This window comes from Falco punctatus, assembly GCF_963210335.1.
Source record: "Falco punctatus genome assembly, chromosome: 3".
NCBI classification, from domain to species: Eukaryota; Metazoa; Chordata; class Aves; order Falconiformes; family Falconidae; genus Falco; species Falco punctatus.
In genome coordinates this window covers 12046353-12067683 of record NC_137582.1, presented here as the reverse complement: position 1 = coordinate 12067683, position 21331 = coordinate 12046353, and the positions used below count along the sequence as shown (strand labels likewise).

The window sequence follows — 21331 nt, the reverse complement described above, 5'->3', positions numbered from 1 at the left end:
CAGTTTGAGAAAGTCAGCCTCGTCGCTATGTGACTCCGTCTGCACTTTCTGGCCTCGCTCAACCTGCCCCAAATGAAGCAGCATGGCAGCAAATCCTTCGCCTGTTCCAAGCAGGCCCTGGCCCTCCCAGCTGCGGGGATGCAGGCTGGCTGGGCTCTGCCATCACGAGCGGGTGCGGAGGCCTGGCAGGCACAAAGGCACAGTCTTGTTCTGGGCCTGATCTGAGCCTTTTTTTTTTTTTTTTTTTTTTTTTTTTTCTTCCCTTGTGGCCTCTTGCCAGGCCAGGCCTCTCTACAGGGAGAGCAGGACAAGGTCAGGCCACGCTCTGCGAGCAGCCAGGGCAGGCGGCGGTGGGTGCCAGCTGCTAACGGGCCTGGCCTGGGAGCTACGGCAGGCCTATGGCGGCGCTCGGCCCCGCTCAGCACTTCTCCTTTTGGGCAGGATTGTCACCACACAGGAGGCAATCCTTTCTCCAGCCACAGCCGGAGAGCGGGAAGGGGGAGCTCAGGGGTCTCCAAAGGCCCCCTGGGCAGCCCTGCACCGAGGGCTGGGACAAACAGAGCTGTGGCCCCCCACCTCGCTGCAGGGGAGATGGGCCACAGCCGGTGGGGGCTGGGGGCTGCAGCGCTGCCGGGGGGGAGAGGGTGGTCGGGGAGCCCCAAGGAGAGGAGGCAAGACGAGGCGGGCAGGAATTGAAGGGCTGGCCAGGCACGGGGGACCCCTAAGGCAGGCCAGGCTGCCCAAGATTGTGAACAGAAAACCGTACGTGTGGCAGTCATTTTGTGGGCTGGAGGAGCTGGGCTTCTCTCCGAGAGCATCATCTGGTTCTCTGCCGTGGGCTAGTGTGAGGAGAGCTGAGGCAGCAGAGTCCCGGGGCATCAGGCACAGGTATGAGCGAAGCCCTACCACTGTACCTCTGCAAGGGCTTTTTAAAAACAGTGGCTGCCCAAGTGTCACATCAGGAGAGACATTTAAGGCTGTGGTCTCATAGTCAGCCTTCCCCCTGGCTCTGGGTGGCTCAGATCTGGTCATTCAGGAGTACCCAAGGGACACATTGTTCGGAATCAAACACAAAACATTTTTGGTTAAAGAACGTTTTCACAGCTTCGAGAACAGCTTTGGTGGCTTGCCAGATGGGTGGATGAAGCGTCTTCTCATGACTTTTGAGTTTGCCCTGGCCTGATTAGAATAACACTCTGCCTTTAAGTACTAAGTGTCTCTCGAACAGGAATGATAAAATTTTTACATTTGGTGGGGGAAAAGTATTCTGACCACAGTAGTTCCACATCAACAACACTCGGAGGCTTTGTAGAAATAAAGAGCTTGCCTTGCATCATTTTATGGATACCCTTGGATTTCATTAACTTCAAGTTAAGACCTTGCAGTTGGCAGCATCATGCTCATAATTAAAAAAAATTTGTGTGTTGGATTGATTCTCACCAGGAGGTATATTTTGCCTGTTCAGATGAGAAGAGCACTTTAGACCGCGTCAGATGATCAGAATTAATAAAACAGAAGCAATCAGAATCATGAATCATATGCAAACTGTTAGAACTTTACTTAAAGTAATTAGAATATGAAAGCTATTGGACAATATTGGAGCACAGATTCCCACCCCAAAGAAAGCATAGGTCATTCTTTTTAACAATGCAAAAACATACATCTGTTAAATACATAAACAGCACTCAGTTTTAATGCAACACATACTTTTATACTTCTGACCTTAGCAGTCACTTTAAAAATATACAAAGTTTTAACCTTCGCTGATTTAAAAGAAAACCCATGTTTAAAGCAAAGCAAAATGGTCATTAAAAAAAAATAAAACCAGTAGCTTCAGCATGTGTACGAATTACAGAAAGCAACATTTTGAGAGAAATCAACTGGAATTTTACAAGTATAACAGAAAATGATGCATGAGGTAACATTTCATTTAAAATCTAGGATCCCTGTACTGTAGTCCCAAACGGTGCTCTGGCTTGACACCTACAGTCCTTGCAAAATTGACTTGTTTAAGTAGTTGAGGATGGCTATTAGGCACGCAGCTTTGCATAAAGACACCCTTATCCTGAAAGAAAGATTCCGAATCCAATACTGAAAGATATTCTGAAAGTAATGAAAAACAACTGATACCTCTCAGGTGAAATATGCATTTGCCTAGTTCTCAGATTTACCTTCAAATTACAGAAATTAACTGAAAAAATGGGGCTTTTTCTCTGCAGAAGGGTGTTTAGTGAATTGACCTTAATCCCAATGCAACTGCAGTATGCCCTAAAGTGCGGCCAACTACTGCTCTTGCCTCTTTCAGTGTTGTAAGCCTACTGAGAACAGAACAAGATGTTGTCTTGCAGACTAGTCCATGGTCGGAGCCAGGTCAGGAAAAGACAAGGCCCTCAAACATCCTTTCCCCTCTTTCCCAAGCAAGAGTCTTCAGACTCTGGGCTGCCCTTTTTCAGGATGCTGCTTCCAGACACTATTTCCCACTTCCAATTGTAAAAGTATTTCCACGAAACTAAAAACAAGTCAATTTTAGAGAACCCAAAGGCACAATTAGAACATGCAAATATGAATTCAGTATTTTTAGGCATTTCTGTGGCGCTGTTCCCTGTAGTATCCAAGCATCTTTCACCAGCATTAGTGAATTTTATCCTTATAGCACCTCTCAGATTGGAGAACCTGCTATCCTTGTAGTATTACTCTACAAATGGCGCAGTCTGACCTCACACAATACGGTCAAAGCTATCTTGAACCTCTGTTCAGAAACTGCATCTCCTTTGAGAGACTTTCTGGGGGTTACCTCTACACACCTTGCTTCTCCTCCATGATGGTTTCCTGCTGTGAAGACAAAATAGTCCTCATCTTCTGTTCTGCTGTTTAGGTTTTGCTCAACCTTTGTAGTTTCTTTCTAGAGTGACCTTGTGGTTGGCCCTGCTCACTATGCAAAGATGGAGAGAGCAGGATGTGTGAAGCTTGCTTATTCCTCCATTGCAAAAGGTGTGACAAAGTTTGCCATCTTTTATGCTCATAGAACTAGAACATTCAGCTTTGTCTACTAACTAGTGGCTAGTAACACTGCCCCATAACCTTTAAAGGCCAGTGAACCTTTCACTAAAGATGATAAATGAAGGGGTTACAGTTCTTTCTGCCCACTGGTATGGTTCTTGCAGGGTAAGGCAGTGTGGGGTGCTTGCAAAAGACACTCCAACTCATTCATCTGCGGCCATCTCTCCCCACATACACACACTCACTCCACCACACTCACTTGCTCGCATGTGCTCCTCTCTGAGCACTCCCAGAAGCTTTCTGTCCAGTATAGATGAAACAAGGCTTTCTCAAAGCTTGGGAACACTGTCAGGCTGTGCCGCCCAAGCACCATTAAACACTTTTCAGTCATTCTGCCATGCAGAGTCAAGTCCTTGGTCTCCAGTTTGGATTTCTGTGGCCTGTGGTAGTAACATGCTCTGCCAGCGTTGCAGAACAAATAACACAAGCAGTGTAGGGGCCTCTGACACTGAAATCTCAACTTCAAGTCCACCAGTAACAGGCAAAGTCTGCTTTTTTCTCCTCCTCTGAGCAGCCATCTCTGGGCAGGGTCACTGCCACCAGCTCATGCCCAGTGGTGGAGGGACAAGCCATCAAACTGCATCTTTCTAAAGGAGCTCTGTGCTTCCTGCCTGAAGCCATCCTCCCTCTCAGCAGATGAGCTCTGGGGTCCTCCAGCCATGCCTGTGCCTCTTACCACAAACCCTCCATAGGCTCCTGGCCTCAAGAAACAAAGGCAGAAGCAGCAACACCAAAAGCTGATCTAAAATAACAGAGCAGTGAGAGCAATGTTCTAAGCCTGACAAGAGGTAAGCTTGATTGCTATTATGATGGTGGTGGCTGTTTCTGCCCAGTTTAAAACACAGGTTGAATTCCGCATCTTGTGCGTTTGCTTTTTAAAAATATACAAGATACTGCAGGTAGATTTTTATTAAACCTAAAGTAAATGAAGTGCACTTTGAACTATGTTGCTTAAAGAGTGATTTATTTTAAAAAGCTTGTCGATGGTAATAAGCAAGGGTATGTCATCTACAAAAACACCTATGTACCTTCAACTTTTTTGCAGGTTTTGCTTTTGCAATTCTGTGATGCTTGCAAACTCTGTGGATGAAATCCAGTTGATCTAAATAACCACTAAACTTACTGCCTGAAGCTTTCCAATCGCTTCATTGTAGCTGAGGAAGGATTTTTTGTTTATCATAATAAGGACACAAAAGCAGAGAAGCAGAGTTATGTTACTGCTGCTTTAGAGAGCAAACTATAAAGTTGAGCAACGTTAGTTCCAGGCTCTGTTGTTACTGCATGTGTACATACAGTCCTTTCCACCTAGGCAGTATTCGCATTAAAAGTTAATGCAATTAAATATTTTTTTTTCAGTTCCGCAATTTTTTCTTTGCTTTTCTGTTGTGTTTTTGCTGAATTATGGATGAAGCTTTTGTTCCAGTATTAAAATGCATCCTTTCCTAAGAGGGGATTTATGTGCTGTCATTTGTAGATAGGCCAAGCGGTTCTATTATGTAAATGTAAGTATTTACTTTGCATTACCTTGATTACAAAGGAGAGTTATCAGAAAGGGTAACTTTTTTTTTTTTTTTTTTTTTAAAATGCTGAATGACGCACAGGAAGAGACATGGGAAGAAGCAGGTAGCAGATGTAATTGCTTGCTGTTTTCAGGCATTTTTGCTTAGGGAGTTAATCGAAAAAGTGCAGTGCAGTACTCAATTATTTTATCTGCAGATACAATAGCTTATTTTTGCTTTGCCCTTGTTGTGGGATCTGAGGGCACAAGGGTGGGAGGGTACTTACAGCTGGCTCTGCACCATGAAAGTTTTGCCATCAGCAAAAGAATCTGTGCAGCTCAGATTTTTGCTCAGATGTCTGTGTTGTAGAGCCCTAGTAGGCACTGTCTCTCAACCCTGAACTGGAAGCTTAAAAAAGGCAAACAGTCTCAAGTCTCTTAAGATGAAGGAATCTCTCTAGGTTCCTGACTGAATCAGGGAACAATGTAGGCCAGAAGGGGACCGCAGGCAGTCATCTTATCCAGCCCCTGCTGCTCAAAGCTGGGCCACCTTAGACACTGGATCAGGCTGCTCATGTCCAGCTGAATGTTAAAACTTAATGGATTGTACCTGTTAATCAGGTGCTCCAACTCGTTAAGTTACACATTCAGTTGTGAAATATCTGAAGCGTCATGTTTCCCAGGCCTTGGACGTATTCTGGGCTGCTCTGGGGATGTAGCGCTAACTTTGCTAGAAAAGCTGGGGTTGTGGTCTTATGGATCATTAGAAAGTCTCAAAGTGGCTGGGGTTAAGTAATGAACTTGAATTAATTCTTTTCATTCTTGATTTTAAATAAAGACACCCCCCAGTTCCTTCTACTTCTTGACTCTTCAGCTTAGCAAATGAAAAGTAAAAAGCAGTCTGTCAAAGAAGAGTTTTGTTGCAACTGACTTTTTAATCATGTCATTACTTGACATTCAGTCAGTGTGACTATTACATTTTCCTTCTCAAAATGCCAACAGACAAAATAAACCTAGCGGGAGCCTTCAGAAAAAAATAAGGAAAAGTCTGAAGAAATCGAACTAGGAATGACAGAAAATAATGACAAGGTAAAACTAATAAATTGATCTGAGCAGTCACAAGTCTTGGTAATACTAAGGAAAACTTTCCCCTCAGGGTTACAAAGACAAAAGAGCACCTAAAATTATATCACAATTCTTCTGTTTTACTGAGATAGAGTGGATATCGTGATCATGAAATGCTGAGACTGAAGTTCACTCTCTAACCGTACAATCAACTTGCAGAAGCTGCAGCCAAAATGCCCTTCTGTGCCAGTACGCGCTCCAAGCTGAGCTTAAAGCTCCATCTCTCTGCCCCCGTATTTTGTCTTTAGCCTTTTTGTTCAGAAGGTGCCAATTACTGAGAAGTCTGGCAGTGTTTTTGCTGAGGAGTGCATCTATGCACCGACAATTGAACTTGGCTCTCTAAAGCAAATCCATGCAAGCTGTCCAAAGCCGAGCGGAGAGCCAGGGCTGCCCCTGCACCCCACACCCTCCCGCTGCTCCTGCAGCACTGCTGCAGGCCAGCACCACACGTTGGACCGCTGGACCGAGTTTGCCGCTAAGCTAACAATTGTGTCTCGTTTCATGATGCTGTCAGCCTGCAATTGAATACAGCGTGCTGCAGGGCACAGGATAAATTTGGAGCTCCTCCTTCCACCAGGGCTCTGCCACGAGCCCCACAGCCTGCTCTGCACCGTACCCCCCTCGTCGGGAGCTTGCTCCCTTCAAAAGGTATGGTATTCTGCACTTGAATTCCAGTAAAAAAGCAAACATGAACAAGGGGAGGGAACCCTAACATTTCATGGTTAAGTTGGTAGCTCCTCCACTCAGAAACCAAAATACTTAGGAGTGGTGCCTTGCAGATGCACACTGCTCCTCACCCTTCAGTCCCTCTCCAAGGCAGCTGAAAAGCAAATGGCAGCAGCCAGAGCTCTGGTGTTTTCTGCCCTCTGATTCACTCATCTCCATGCCATGCTGTTGTCTTTAGGCTGGGTATACAATATCTATAAGCTTTTCAACATGTCCTCTTTCTTGCCCATTCCAGCTTACTGTTCTAAATCATGCTTTAGCTTACTGGTTTAAGGTCTGCTGAAAGGGCGTTCTGTTTACTCTTTTATGTAGGTTTCAATTGCAATTTCTTTTAAACATCTTAGTATTAGTCCCACATTAAGATCATGTTTAGACTTGAATCCTTGTTCCAATTAATTATATAAAGGCTGTAATAAAAATGCCTGTGCAACACTCTCATATGCACACCCATACACATGGTGTGGTTACACACACCCATACGCACGCATGGCTTTCCAATACACTAATGGCTACAGCAACTATGCCCACTTAACACCCAGCTGCACTCAAATCCATGCTGATCATGCCACAACCACAAAACCTCAGTGAGAGTCAAGAGCCGACACCACTGTCTCGCCACCCACTGCACTGGGCAGAGCTGGAACGCTGGAGCTGCAGGATGCCCTGTTCCCACTGCCACCTTGCAGCCCAACGCACAACTATGCCTGGCGACTCTGGGCACCGGGGCCTGAAAGCATCCTTTCTCCCTTCTTTTTAAGCATGAGGCGCCATCCCACAAAAGAAGGCGCTCTCGCCTTCAAAAGGTTTCTGTTCATGTGTCGTGGCCTGCCTTGAAACGGCTGCATTCATCAGCTCACCCTCCGTCTCAGGCTGGTCCTTCTCTGGCTGCGGATTCGGCAAAACACTGAGCAAGAGCCAGATATAAATCTCTCCCTCTCAAAGGAAATATTTAGCAGCAAAATGAGTGGAAAACAAAAGACTTCTCTGTTACTCACCCAATCCTCTCACTCAGGGTGGGTCTATCTAACAAGCAGGCAACTGAGCACTCTGGCCTGGAACGGCTGTGCCAGGGTGATGGGGAGCGGGGCTGCCCCACGCCTGGGAACCCGCCGGTGTGCCCAAATGGCCTCAAGCACTGGCTGGGAAATGTAGAGCTTTTTCCATCAAGTTCACTGCTTGGTAAGTTGAAGAGGCCTGCTTAGGGCAGTGAGGGGGAAAATAACCCAATGTTTCCTGTTGATTCTGCAAAAGGAAAACTCAAGACAAGTGAACACAATTTTACACACATATTAAAAGACAAGGAACATTCATCCACAGCCGATCAATGTTCTGCTCTTATTTTCTGCTGTGTGAGCTGTTCTGAAATCTAGGATGTAGAATGCAGATCATCTTTGTTCCTCTTTTTATTGTGACTTAATTGTGTAGTTCAGTAATTCTCAAGAAAGTCTAGAAAGGCCAGGTCTCCATGTGAATTCTCTGAGATGACTGCCCTCTGGCTCTCCAACACAGAAACTTAACAGGTTTCTACTGTAAAATATTTTTCACAGAGATAGATAGCCATGTCATCAGCAATAACACAAGAGGGACAGCTAAGCCATTTTACTGGAACTCAGGAGTCATTTGGGGAAGGAAGTGGTGCAGGAGAGGGTCTGCATCAGCATCTGCCTGACAGAGAAACTGGAACCATTAATGCTCTGGCTGGGGCTTCAGCAGAGGACAGCTGCCCATCCCCAGCATGTAACCCATCAGACTGGCTGCTTCACCAGCCCAGCTGAATTTGCCACTGGCTGGGAGTTGGAGCAGTGAGGTTTTCAGGTGGTTGCTGAAGCTTCTGACAACAGCACCCAGAAGCAGAAGCAGAGGCTGCAGGGGACAGGGCACTCCTTGGACAGATGCCTTCCCGCTGAGCACCCTGCCTGCCGCGCAGCCGGTACCCCAGCCAGCACGCGGGCTGCTTTGGACTTGCAGAACATCGCAGAAATGTCAGTGTGCCTTGTTAATCCGGCACAGCAAAGTAAAGAAACACACAACCTGCAGGAAGCAGAAAGAGATGCGATGCATGCATCCTCATGTCACTGCTTGAATTCTTGCCCAAATCCCACCACTCCTGTGCTCATTTGGTATTTTGCAAATAAAGGACTATTATTACCCACACAACTGAAAATTTATCTTTTACAATACCGTGTGACCAATAATTCAGTTCTTTTCTGTTTGTTCATCTGCAAAAGCTTCAGTGTATAATTTAATTTGTTTTCAAATTCTTACTTTTTGATGGAATTATTACCTTGAAACCTACATCAGCAATGCTCAAAAGTCTTCAAAAATACTGCTGTTTGAATTTTAGTCATGTAGCAAAAGAAATACTACACAAAAATATTTTCTTGCTTTGTCTCTTCAGCTCCTGAAAAACTGTGTCTTGTAGATCTGGATACAAACGTACTGAGAAACTAAAACTACATGAATAGAGATGACCTCAAATGGCCACTGTGACCTGTAACAGTCTATATACATGTTATATACATACGACTGTTTGAGAGCCCGTATTCATGAATCTGTACAGTCTACATCCTGCACAAAACTAATTTGTCTGAGGGTTTTTTGTTTTTTTTTTTCAGCTACTGTTAAAACCAAACAGAAAAAACTTGTGGTAGCAGAGAAGGTGTGTGGTTACTGGACTTAGCCTTACCCTCCTAGTGCCACTGCTCCTTAACCGTGAACTGATTTTGCAAATCTGTCAACACAATAATTTCTATGTTTTTTCTTATTGCATTTGTACATGTAACAGACTGGTAAATGTTTACAATAAAACGTAAAGTTCATTGATACAATGCCTTTCATGACGGCCATAACTAGTTACTAGCAACTCTCTAGTTTTTTAGAGACATTTTTAGCTGAACTTGGAAAAATAGGAAATGTATTGTAGCTTAAAATAAATTTACATAATATACAATATATGTATTTATACACACGTGTATGTCTACACACACATGTATTGATAAAAGATTTAAAGTAATGTTTAGTTTTGATCAGTTCTCTGAGTGCTGGGAGTATCTGGCAAAAAAATCTAAAATGGGAATTTGTCCACAATTAAATAATCATTTCCACAACTTAGAAAAATATACTTTTACTAAATAAAGTTTAAATTAACTGATTTATGGATATAACGTGAAGGATAACTGTTTCCAGACTCTGGCATGACTAAATTTGAAAGAACCCGAGCTACTACAAACTGGTAACGAACGCTGCCCTGCAGCCAAACACACAAGAGCACAGAAACAGAAGCTGCTGCTGCAGCCATCACCGGTGGCACCCAAACCCTCTCTGGTTCGGTCATCTCTTACACAGGTTTCCTTTCCACTGATACAAGTCACCCGCCTGACCTCACGCTCTGTTTTTTAAGGCCCACTGCAGCCACAACCACACAGCCAGCGCCTGCCACCTTCTCCAAGCACAGCACTTGCTGACTGATGTGAGCAGTTAGTTCCCCACTTCCACACAGCTCTTGCCTTGAGAGCTAACATATGATCAGGGTCCCTAATTAGCAACTTGGAGGACCATCAGTACTTGAGCTTCACCATACGGATTTTGATCTACTGCATAGGTAAATATATCATAGCAAAACATACATCTGTCTGTGTGTGTGTGTGCGTGTGTGTATAAGTATATATACATACACACGTGTGTGTGAGTATATGTACCTCTTTATATAAAAATTTCATGGAACTATGTGTAGTAACATGATATACCATGGTATCCTGCATACGTTATTTGATTTTTTTTTTAAATATATAGGCACCAGAAATAAGTATATAGAGCAAATCAACCTTTAAAAATTAAAGTTAAATCAGTGGACAAGAACTTTGGTAAAGCTTGTCGATATTTATTTTTTTTAAAATTCAAATACAGTCAAAGTCTTATCAGTTGCCATCACCCTCTTCACAAGAGGAAAGTGCATGGATTTTTTTTTCTAAATAAAATTATATGTAAAGTGGTGCTTAATGATTCAAGAAAATTCTGAATTAAATGTTGACATTTTTCAAATGATTACTATCTTTCCAATGGAATGAAAGCTATATAGAGTTCTTGTCCCGTGTGTATTTTATTTATTGTATGCATATATATATATAAAAATATATATATATGTATGTCTCTGTTTATGTACCTGTGTGTGTATATACACATCCACACACTTTTAACATGAGAGAGGAACCTGTTTTTCTCCACTTTGCATACGGAGACTTACACGTTCCTCACTGTCTTGTACCCTGTGCAGTATAAGCTCTAGTGATGAGGCCAAACAAAAAGATATAGTTCACCATAGTATATTAGTTTATGTAGCAAAGTCATTTTCAAGCAAGTAAAATAAAGCTCTGTATTCCAAACTTCTTTTCCTTTACATTTCTCATAAAGAAAAGGAAGGAAAAGGAAAGAGGGGAGGGGGTAGGATTATGGCAGTAGCATCGAGCCAGTGGCACGTGTGCATGTGCGAGTGTGCAAGTGCATGCACGCAGACACACACACACATGCACAGAGAGCAGGGCTTTGGTTGACAAACGCAGATTGTCCAGAGAAGGTGGATGCATAAGTAAGGAAGACTCTACAGTGATGCAATTGTATCTTTTATGTTTGCATGGAGTGAGAAAACAAATTCAATTGGGGGGGACAAAAAAAAAAAAAGCAAAGACCTCTTTTTAGGTCCCTCATCAATGAGAGCATACTCAGTATGCTAGAGAATTTATCTGAAACCTTTTAAATCAAGGCCTCTTTATTACAAAAATAAAAACGAACAAACAAAAAAGTATGAGAGACGACAAGATGCTGAAGTGTCACTCCAATCGTCCCTGCAGAGAACAATTGCATCCCATTTATTATTCATTCTCTTCTCTCATTTCTACGATGTCTGTCATTTCCTCTGTGTGAGGCATGTCGGTCATTGCGGAGTCTTCACCTTCTGTAGCTGTTTCATTCTCATTCCGCTTCTTTTTCTAGATTGAAACAAGCATTCAGAAACCTATCAGTAAGTTGTGCATGAACACAGCCTGACAAACTTTGGGCACTGGGAGAAGCGAGGTGGGAATAATGTTTTTTTTTTTAGAGTATATTATTAAAAGCTAGAATGTTTGTGTCATATTTGTGGCTCGTCACTAATTACTTGGCTTAACTTAAAAGTTTCCATAATCCTTCTGGGGCTCAGCTTTCTCCTTTCTAACGTAAATGCAATAATAGAGGCATTTCTTATGCTAAGCAACATCCAAAACAGGCTGCAGCATGACCAGAGGGAAAAGAGCATCTGGAATCTTTTACCTCACAGACTTTTTATTTAAAAAAAAAAAAAAAAAGAGAAAAAAAGAAATGCAAACAAAATATGAGAGAAGATAAGCTGCTCTAGAGGGGGGAGACAGAGGTGGCTACTTAACTTCTCAAATGTCAAACTTCAGGATTTTTACAAGATCGGAGCATTCTGGCTTTTCTTGGTATTGCTGATCCACAGTGATCCCACACCCCACCAAGGCCAAGTAATATTAAGAGTATTTTTGGCCAGCGGGAGCAGAAGGGCATTTAAGAGTCCTACGATTCATCCAGGATGTCCTGGATTAGTAAAGCTAAGAAGCATTCAGCCCCACTACAAAACAAGTTGAAGCATCTGTTCCTTATTATCTGTTTCTCAGCAGGCTGACTAGTTTTACAGAAAACACTTGTACAGCTGACAAAAAATCCCCCACAGGTATTACTGATTCAGCTGAGTTGGGCATATCAGAGTTTCAAAATTTCAGAGGTGTCTACACAACACTTGATTTGGAGCTCTGAGATGCTACCCGCTTATTATCACTGTAGGTGAAAACAAGTTGGTGTATACAGCTACTGGTTTGCTCTGCCACTTCATATTGGCTGTTGAGATGATGCTGTCAACTACATACTAATTCTGGTAAGGGAATAAATTAGGCTGGCACAATTATTATTACTACTACCCGCACTCATCACTGCAAAAAATTGAAGTGCCATGTCCCTGGCCAGAAACAGCCAACGAGCTACTACTGGAACAGACAAGCAATAAGGAGGTTAGTCCAGACAGTTACATGTTGTAAAACCACAGGCCAAGAACACCCATTTCAGTGTCTACAGGTTTTCCTCTTTGGTTCTCAAGAAACACATGACAGACTAATCATGACAGGGATCAAGGTCTTCTATTTTCTTTGGTCTATTGCCATGGCCCGCACTAACGCGTATCAAAACTGCTTGGAGTTTGTTCCAACATAAGGCTCTTAGATATTCCATCTTCTGGGTTTCTTTTTTTTTGCTAAAAATAGAAGTGGTGGGCATCTTCACTTGATCCTTAGTAAGAAGTCTAATTTAAAAAAAAAAAAAAAGTAAACACATAGACTATATTTTATGCTCCCATCCACAGAGTCCTTCTGCACTATGGAATGATGTACACACCATGCCATTTCTGCTTGGAGTTGGAGCTGGTGCCCTACACAGTGCCTTCAATACGTAACTGGAAGGACACATCATGTCAGTACCGCTATGTACCCAGTAACCCAGCCAGTATTTATCCTGTCTTTGACTCCATTTAATGGAATATTATTTGAAATCCATGTATCACTACTACTCTGTACATGCAGGACTGTAGCGTGTGAAATATGTAAAAGTATGCCTACAAGAAATCCTCGCCTGTTTAAGTATATGTAAAGCTCTTATCCTCTACTGCTGCAGGAGCATATCTTGATTTAAGCAACTTCTGTAGATGGCAAAAAAAAAAAAGCAACTGTACTTTTTGTCCATTTTCAGCAGAGCTGGTTTTATAAAGAAATAAAAGTATACCTATATACACAAACACATATGCATATGCATATACATATACATATAATAAGCCTGGATGAGTAGTTCCTATGTCTACATAAAGAAGCTCTGTCGTAGTGTAGAAGCAGATCTACAGTGCAAAATAGGTGCCAGTAAGGACATGATATCCATGAACATGCGTTTTGAGGAGTAAGAAGTTTACCTCAGACCAGCACGCCCCATGGCCTGAATGCCTTCTAGCAGTTGGAGGGCACCTTTTGGTTTTATTTCAAGCCAAAGCATTCCCAAGTTGCACACATTTGAGACCACATGGAGAAGCAAACCAGATTCAGTTAAGTGGGGACGCTGGAGAGTTACATTTCGAAAGTGTACTCTTAATCTGAACTAAAGTCCACTCCATTCGTCAGCAACTTTCATCAGATCCTGAAGAGACTAATTCTTACCTGTTTCCGGTAGACATAACAGGCCGCTATCGCAACCATGGTGGATTCACCTACAAAACCAGCTAGAAGGGATCCTACTCCAAGAGTGGCTCCATGAACTCTGTGGGTGGCATAAAAAGAAAGTAGTCATGGTTGTGTAAGAACGCATGATTTGTCATTATATTTTCACTGGCATATAGAACCAATCTGTTAATAGAAATATTTCCTTCAGCGTATACTACACTGGCAAAAAGAACGATGCGTATTTCAAAGGACCCTTCTGTTTCTTAATGGCTTCACTGTTTAGTGAAAGAACAACGTTCTAGTCAAATTATGGACTAAGAATTTAAAGTCTTGTACAGAGTGCTGTAGAATAGATTATTTAACTTATAAACAAGATATTCTTTCATGAGCTCTCTTAACAGTGCATTTAATAACATGGAAATACATTCCCCTTAGGACACGATTTTGCCTCTGACGTGTGTTTTTTCAAAAGAGACATCGCTATTGTGCCTGCCTAGAACAGTCACACTTGTAAATTTGTAAATATTTCTTCTCCAGATATTGACACTATTTAGGCTTTATATTATGGTTAGTATTTGGGGAAAATGTTCTGAGCTATGCAAATTCAGCTACCAAGTGACAGGGAACAGGAATGAAGAGAAAAGCAAACCCATCAGCTCTATGGAGAATAAGGATTTACCCCAAGTAAGGCAGCACAATGAGACTAGTGATGAGGACGATAATCCGCAGCACTGAGCTGGGTGCCAACACAAATGTCTTCTTCAGAGTCATCAGCCAACCCGTCAAGTGCGCTCTGACAGTCACTGTTCATAAACAGGGGAAGGGGAGGCGATGGGAAGAAAGGGAGGCAAGAGTAGTAAAAAACAAAAGTCCACCATCTCATATGAAACTTTCTCATGTAGAGAGCACCGTTCAGAAATAACCATGGTAAAACTTGTTTCTAGTAACTTTGCACAGTGGGAAACCTTAATAGAAATGAAGTAGATCTTGTATCCAAATTGCTTTAATATACTGATATTAATTTTTTTTTGGTGGGGGTGGGGTGGGGAAAGCATGTTACGGGCAGCAAGCTTTCCTAAGACCAATTTATTAGATGGTCCATGCTGTTTTCTTCATTAAAAAATACTATCCCCTCCCCTAAAGATAAACAGTATCAAGGAAAGTTTTCCCTATAGCTCCTGTGTGGTACATGGTGTAACACCTAGGCACAAGAAAAGATATCAACATGTACCTATTCTTAGATTTTTAGTGTATTACAAAACTGTCTTGTCATATAAACAGAAAACACTACATGATGCAGCATTTAATTATGGAAGTGAGAATTTTTTAAGGGGAAACCTTTTGATTATTGCTGTCAAGCTTGTCTCTCTCTTGAATAAGGGCATTAACTTTTATTTTATATTGTTTATGCTCTGATATCTGAAAGAGCCACCGAGTCTGGCAGTAGAAGGGGAGGGTAATGGAGGTGATGTTACTGTGGAGGTGGTCCTAACTGCTATTCCAAATAGTTAATTTCAGTCTTGGCCCACATGTATTGCTACTGCCATTCATGTGTGTGTTCTTGGTCAACTAAAATAGACAGAATCTGGGCTTTACTTTTGACAGTCAGAAATCTGTGTAATGACAAACTGCTCTTACTGCAACATTTGTATCTTGACTACCATTGTAAATAGTTCTGGTTTACACCAGCTTCAATAAAAAGTGTTACTTCTGCTAGGCATGCATTTAGCCACTCTTGTACGTACAGCCATGCCAGACTCTATGACCACACCTCACAGCTGGCTTGGTTTTGAGATTAGATTTTTTATCTTCTTTTTTCTTACCTGGAACTGGGAAGAAGGAGAAAATGCGCAAAGGAACAACACACAGCTCTGCAAAAGCAAAGTCTACTCCAATTATGTCAACTAAAATCTTCTCTGACACGTTTGGTGTCCAAAACATCACAAAACAGAGCTAGAAAGAACAAAATGAAGAAATGTTTGTATTTCATAAAGGAAGCACAACAAAAGATGGTCCCTCCTGGTCTAAAAAATGTATTTGGTCCACTGATGGGTAGATTACTGGCAATAAATACACATATGGTATGTTTATACTTCGCTTGCATTCAAATACACAAAGTACACACACGTACATAAGAGAGCATGTTAACTTCAGAAGCAATTCCTACTCTTCATGTTCCTCACATACCAGGACTGACACATATAGAAAGAATTTTTATGGTGCCTGCAAATAAGCGTTACGAAAACAGTACAAAACTTTATTATTACAGCACTTGCTCTGGTTAAGACACCCATATTCCTAAACAGATTATCAAACATTTTACTAACTAAAGATTTCAAGTACTCCAAGACCTAGAGATATGACTTAAATCTAAGACTAGGGGTTTAAATGTACTGCTGATACTAGTCCTGTTGGTATGTAATACGCCTGATAGCAAGGCAAAGGTGTTCAGCATAGCCCTACAGACAGAGCGCCCTCGGGCCACAAATCCCCTAAGTCTTGTTATTTTTATTACAGTGTGCTGTTTAGTCCATACATGAAAGGAAAACTTCCATAAAAAGCCTGCAATACATGGTACAGCATTTGTACATGTTGTTTAATTTTTTGGTCAATACTGAGGCAGGGCTTCAGTCCAAGCTGAGGGGGCTGCTGGCAGCTGGCAGGTCCAGCTTCGCTTCAAGGCACTCACTCAAGAATACAGCTGACAGCCCTTCCAGGACTTTTCCTGTAAGAAGGGGTACATGACATCCTTTCAGGTATAACTACTTTGCTATTTAACCTGGTTTTGTGATTAAAAAAGTTATTTCTTCCTGTTATTCTTGCATTAAAGCAGATGTTAAGGAAGCAAGCTGACTGAACAGGGCAAAACTTGGGACCTTAAATGCTCTGGCATTTCTCTCGTCAGGTTACAAACCAGTGTACCAGGTAAACGATGCGCACTGGCTGTACCGTCTGATGGCTCTGTAAGACTCTGTAACCACTCTGATAATTTAGCCTACAAGCTAGTATCATAGTATCTAGCTCTTCTCCTTTTTATCCCATTGTCACATCTCTACATGTTCAGATGGCTTTTAAAGCCAGTCTTTGAAGTCCCACTCCCTCTAAGACTGCTGGGATTTCACTCTCATTCGCTGGTTGTGTGCCAGAGATTGTCCTTTCTGTTTAGCCTACAAGTACCCATACTGCAGAAGTTTCCCCGGGCCTGTGACCGAGTGGCCTGTGGGAGGTCTCACGTTCTGACTGCCTGCGCAGCAAACAAAACATTTCACCTTCCTGCACAAAGGCTCATCTTCAGTTTTCTTTTCCACTTCTTAGGTTAGGAACCATTACTTATTTTTCACAATTGGATGTTTTACTTGACTAATTTGATGTTGTCTTGCAGTATATCTCTTATCACCTACACAGAGAACAGTAAGTAGAGGAAGGTATGAGCAGAAAACAAATGAACTGAGCACGGATTTTTTTCTGATTTCGCCAGCACTTCTCTCTCCTTGCCAAACTACTTGTACAGGGTACAGCTGAAGCAGAGGGGAAAATCGAGCAGGGAAGGTGGTGTGGTTGAGAATCCAGTTATTAAAAAGTAACTGTAGAGTGACGGAGCAAATTGTTTCATTGTCACAGACACCATTAGGCAGACTGCAGCAATTTGTACTCCCACTGCAAATGACCTGTAAATCAACCCTACCAGGCGGATTTTGTCAAATCTTTCTTCGAAGACCAATAAACAAAGTAAGATGCAAAGATGTCCACTCTTCAACTATAATTTGCTGGTTTCATGAAAGCAAAGACCTTTACATTGCTTGTACTGCACAATGCCATTAGCATCCAATGAGCAGTTCAGTTACTGCTGCTGCAAGATTCCATACGTTTATGCTAACAGCAGAGTCTGTTCACTGCTAGCACAAGGCAAATACAGCAGTCATTCCTTCTTCAACTGCCTTTTGAAAGAGTACTCCAACACGGTTAGACAGGCAAGGAAGTAAGTGACCAAAAGCATTGTTCTCAATCCTGTTCTCTTTGAAGTTAAAGTTTGTTTCTGGCCTTAATAAGAACAGACTCAATCTTCATCCAGTTTCTACAGAGGAAAGTCAGTTTGCAAATCAGGGGTAATGACTTATGCCCATGTGGCATTCCTTCCCAGCTGTTGCAAACTGCAATCTGCCCCACTCCCTGCCCTGCTGATCAGCAGAGTCAGTGCGGATAAATGGCTTCCAAGAGCACGTCTTATACAGCAGCTGGTTGGTAAAGACAACAGTGACTGCTAAGCTCAAGAATAAGCAGTATGAGGAGGTGAGCCATGGCAACAGAAGGACCTTCTATTTCTGTCTCAGCACGCTTCCATCTTCTTGGTTGCAATATTGATAGCTAGTTTCATTTTGCTAAGAGACTCCTCTTTGTCATCTTATGAGCAGATAATAGTCTCATTGCCCACAGGGAACGAAGCTTCAGGAAAAGAAATTAATCCTTCGCATCATGCAAGCCCTCTGCAATTTAATTTCTAGAGTGCCTGTAACTTGGGAAATTTCCATATTATTTCAAAGACACAATCAAAATACAGTGGAAGAAAACAGGCTCTAGTTTGGGGAAACAGTAACACTAAACGTGCAAAAGAGGGAAGGCATTTTGGCTACTGATTTTATTACAGATGAGTTATATTGAAAATAGGAGGAAATCTTAGCTTTTTTGTGATGCTGAGTGGTCTGTATGCTGTTTGTGATCACGCTGGTAAAGCATGAAGACTGACCAGAAAGGAGACTGGAGAAGATGGGAACAGGTGGAACGATGCAAGCAGTCCAGTGAAATAGGGAACACGGGACACGCAATTAGAGATGGGATCCACTGGAGTAAGTGCTGCTAACTTCCTGGGGCTCAGATCAGGAAGTATTTTAGGAAATAGATTTACCTATATTATGTTTCCTGTATTTCTTTTAGTTAAACACTGGTTCTCCCTCCCCCTTATGTCTTTCTGTGTGTCTGCAAGGTTAAAAATAGAATAAATAGGCTTGGGTAGACTTACAGTTATACGTTCATTTAATCTAATCAAGAGGTAAAGATAAAACAGTAAAAGCTCTTACATAGGCTAGCAATGCGCATGTCTAATGGCACTGCAGCCTCAGGTTACAATTGTAGTTGGCTGCAATGGCTTTATACAATAATAAATATTATGCTTGGCAACTCCACTGAGGCTGAAGTGTTTTAATGCTTCGGGAGTAAGGCTTTTGCTTGTGAGATTCTAGCAACAGAGTTGATTTCATTAGTACTGCCTCCCTGCTAAAGGTTACTGGGCGTTGCCTAAGGAGAGAGCACAAAGAGCAGAGCAAGTGCAGAGCAAGAGATGCTCTTCCCTGGCTGCACGTACTGGGCTGCTGGAAATTATGGCTTCAGGAGTTCAATAACTGTGATGTACCTTCATCCCATGCAGCATTATGTTGTGCATACAACGTATATTCGCGCTGGGCTTTTTTTCCCCAATTCAGTTGTGGATTAAAAAAAAGTCAAAAGCCTTCTCACTGATTGTTTAGTAAGGTGAGTGCTTGCTATCATGTGGAACAATGCTATTCTCAGCTAGCAAGTTCAGCGTCTAGGCATATTAAAATGTTACACATCAAAAACCCCTGCTGTCAGCAAGCCTGAGAGAACGCACCAAATCTTTGTTTCAGTAGGAAAAGTATCAAACTGCGAGTGCTCAGTCCAGCTTCTCCTTAATCTCTTTTCTTAACGATGTCACGCATGTGACTTTCACAAATAATCGCAACAAAAGTCTGTTCATCAGATTTTGTTTCAGATGCTGCATGTGTGAGCTTGAATGCTCGTAGTTCTTAAAAACTAACCGTCTTTTCATAGACTCTGCATCTCCTGGAAGATACTTCCGTTTATTCTGGTTGCTGACAGGGATTACTAAACCTCAGACCCACTACATGATGCATTATAATACAGTAACAAGAGCTATTGTCATGTGTATAGCAATCTGTAGGGCGCTAAACTGATTTGCTTTTTGACGTTTGTAGAAAGCTGCCTATCTTTTGGGACATTCATTGATAAACGGACAGCCCAAAAGAGTATTCCAGTGAGCTATGAACAACAATACAGCATTTCTAGACTTCAGTGCAGGCTCCAGTTAGAAGAAACACTGCCTGATGACAAAGACATGAGATGGCTCTATGTTCCTCAGAAAGATGCTATGGAATCCAAAATGGATATTTTTAAATATAGGTTAGAGCTATACCAGCTTGCAATGAGACTGGAGTAACAGATTTTTACCACAGGGAAGAATACCGTTAACCTGTTAAAGGTTCTTCTGTGGTGAAATGCAGTTCATATTCTGCAAAACAACTCTCAGCAGCTGTTTCCCATCATTTGTTGAACTTGCTATATTTGCAGAAGTATGGCTGCCCCAAGAGAGGTGTTTTACCTTTAAAATATTGTTCTGTGTATGTATTGAGGATTGCATCTTAATTAATTTAACCTGTGTCCTGTTCATAACCTGCCTATCCCATTCATGCTACAGTTATGAAGGTGTTCCCAAGAAGGAAAGTTTTTTCAGAACCTTAGGGTGTCCAGTGGAAAGAGGTAAAGGAAATCTACTTTAGACCTGATTACACATCTCAGCTTTGAACTGCACCTCAGATACAGATCTTTGGGATTGTATCAGTTAAGTTTATCACTTCTATTAATATGGAAGAATGTAAATCATATGATTTTGCCTTTTGAAGTGTGCAATCAACGAATCAAAAAGTAGTCTGAACCTTATCTGGGCCAAGTATCTCCATGGTCTCCTTCTTTCTCACATAAACAGAACTTTCCTAGTTCTATCTCCTTTCAGAGCTTGTATCACACTTACAAGATGAGCTGACCTTGCAGATATGTTTGTAAGTCAAAAGAATATCTTCTTCTAACTTGCATCGGTATGAAAAACTGAATTGGACTCTGCTGTTCAGCGTTCCATTTTGCAAGATATTGGAAAAGGAAAAAATAGTTGAATTTGTAGTGCTGTTCTAATGGCTATTCTAAACCCATACCTTCAATGACCTTGAAAATACAGTTCTCTAAATGACTATGTAGTACTGGGACTTGTCACTCAAAAATTTACTCTAGCATCTTAATGTTAAAGGAAACTGCACTTCTATGTTTTTATGACGAAGAATAAAAGTAACTATCCTTTTGAACTGTTAACTGCTAGTACCAAAACTAAACAAGCTGTTAGTTACTCCTCTTTTCAGACTACTGCTGGAATGTGTTTCCATGTGGAGTACAGCTATGCAACAGAATACAAACTCCTCGTACCTCCTGAGCACTCATTCCACTATGCAGTCCCCCAAGTAGCTGAACAACGTGGGAAATGTTCTACAGCGTTCTTACAAAGGAAGGAGATCCAACTACTCATCAGTTTACACTAATAAGGGATTTTGTGTTTTACTGTGGACCAAGAAATCAAAAAGTCTAGGGTTTATATAAAGACTTATTTCCTGTGATAGGAAATAATGTGTGAGTTTAACATGAAAATAATCATGTGAAAAACTTGGTATCTTTAAAGGGGGGTGGTGATGTTAGACGGTTTTATTTTTTTTTTAAGCACACTGCTATAAACAATCATACAGTTCTTTGGAAGCTGTGGAGGAATTGCTGGGTATGGTACAACACTAGAGGCCAGTGTCACCGGCTTGCTATGCATACC

At 41.9% G+C, this 21331-nt stretch overlaps 1 protein-coding gene across 1 annotated transcript in view; it reads right to left on the bottom strand.

Annotated features, from left to right (window-relative positions):
* Positions 1–1534: 1534 nt before the first annotated feature.
* ANKH (ANKH inorganic pyrophosphate transport regulator) overlaps positions 1535–21331 on the bottom strand; it is a 113097-nt gene continuing 93300 nt past the window's right edge. The window contains exons 9-12 of the mRNA XM_080377778.1: positions 15480–15609; positions 14336–14459; positions 13654–13753; positions 1535–11394 (exon numbers count right to left, since the gene is read on the bottom strand). Of these exons, the coding sequence (XP_080233904.1) occupies positions 11278–11394; positions 13654–13753; positions 14336–14459; positions 15480–15609 (471 nt within the window). The 3' untranslated portion in view covers positions 1535–11277. The remainder of the gene's footprint in view (positions 11395–13653; positions 13754–14335; positions 14460–15479; positions 15610–21331) is intronic.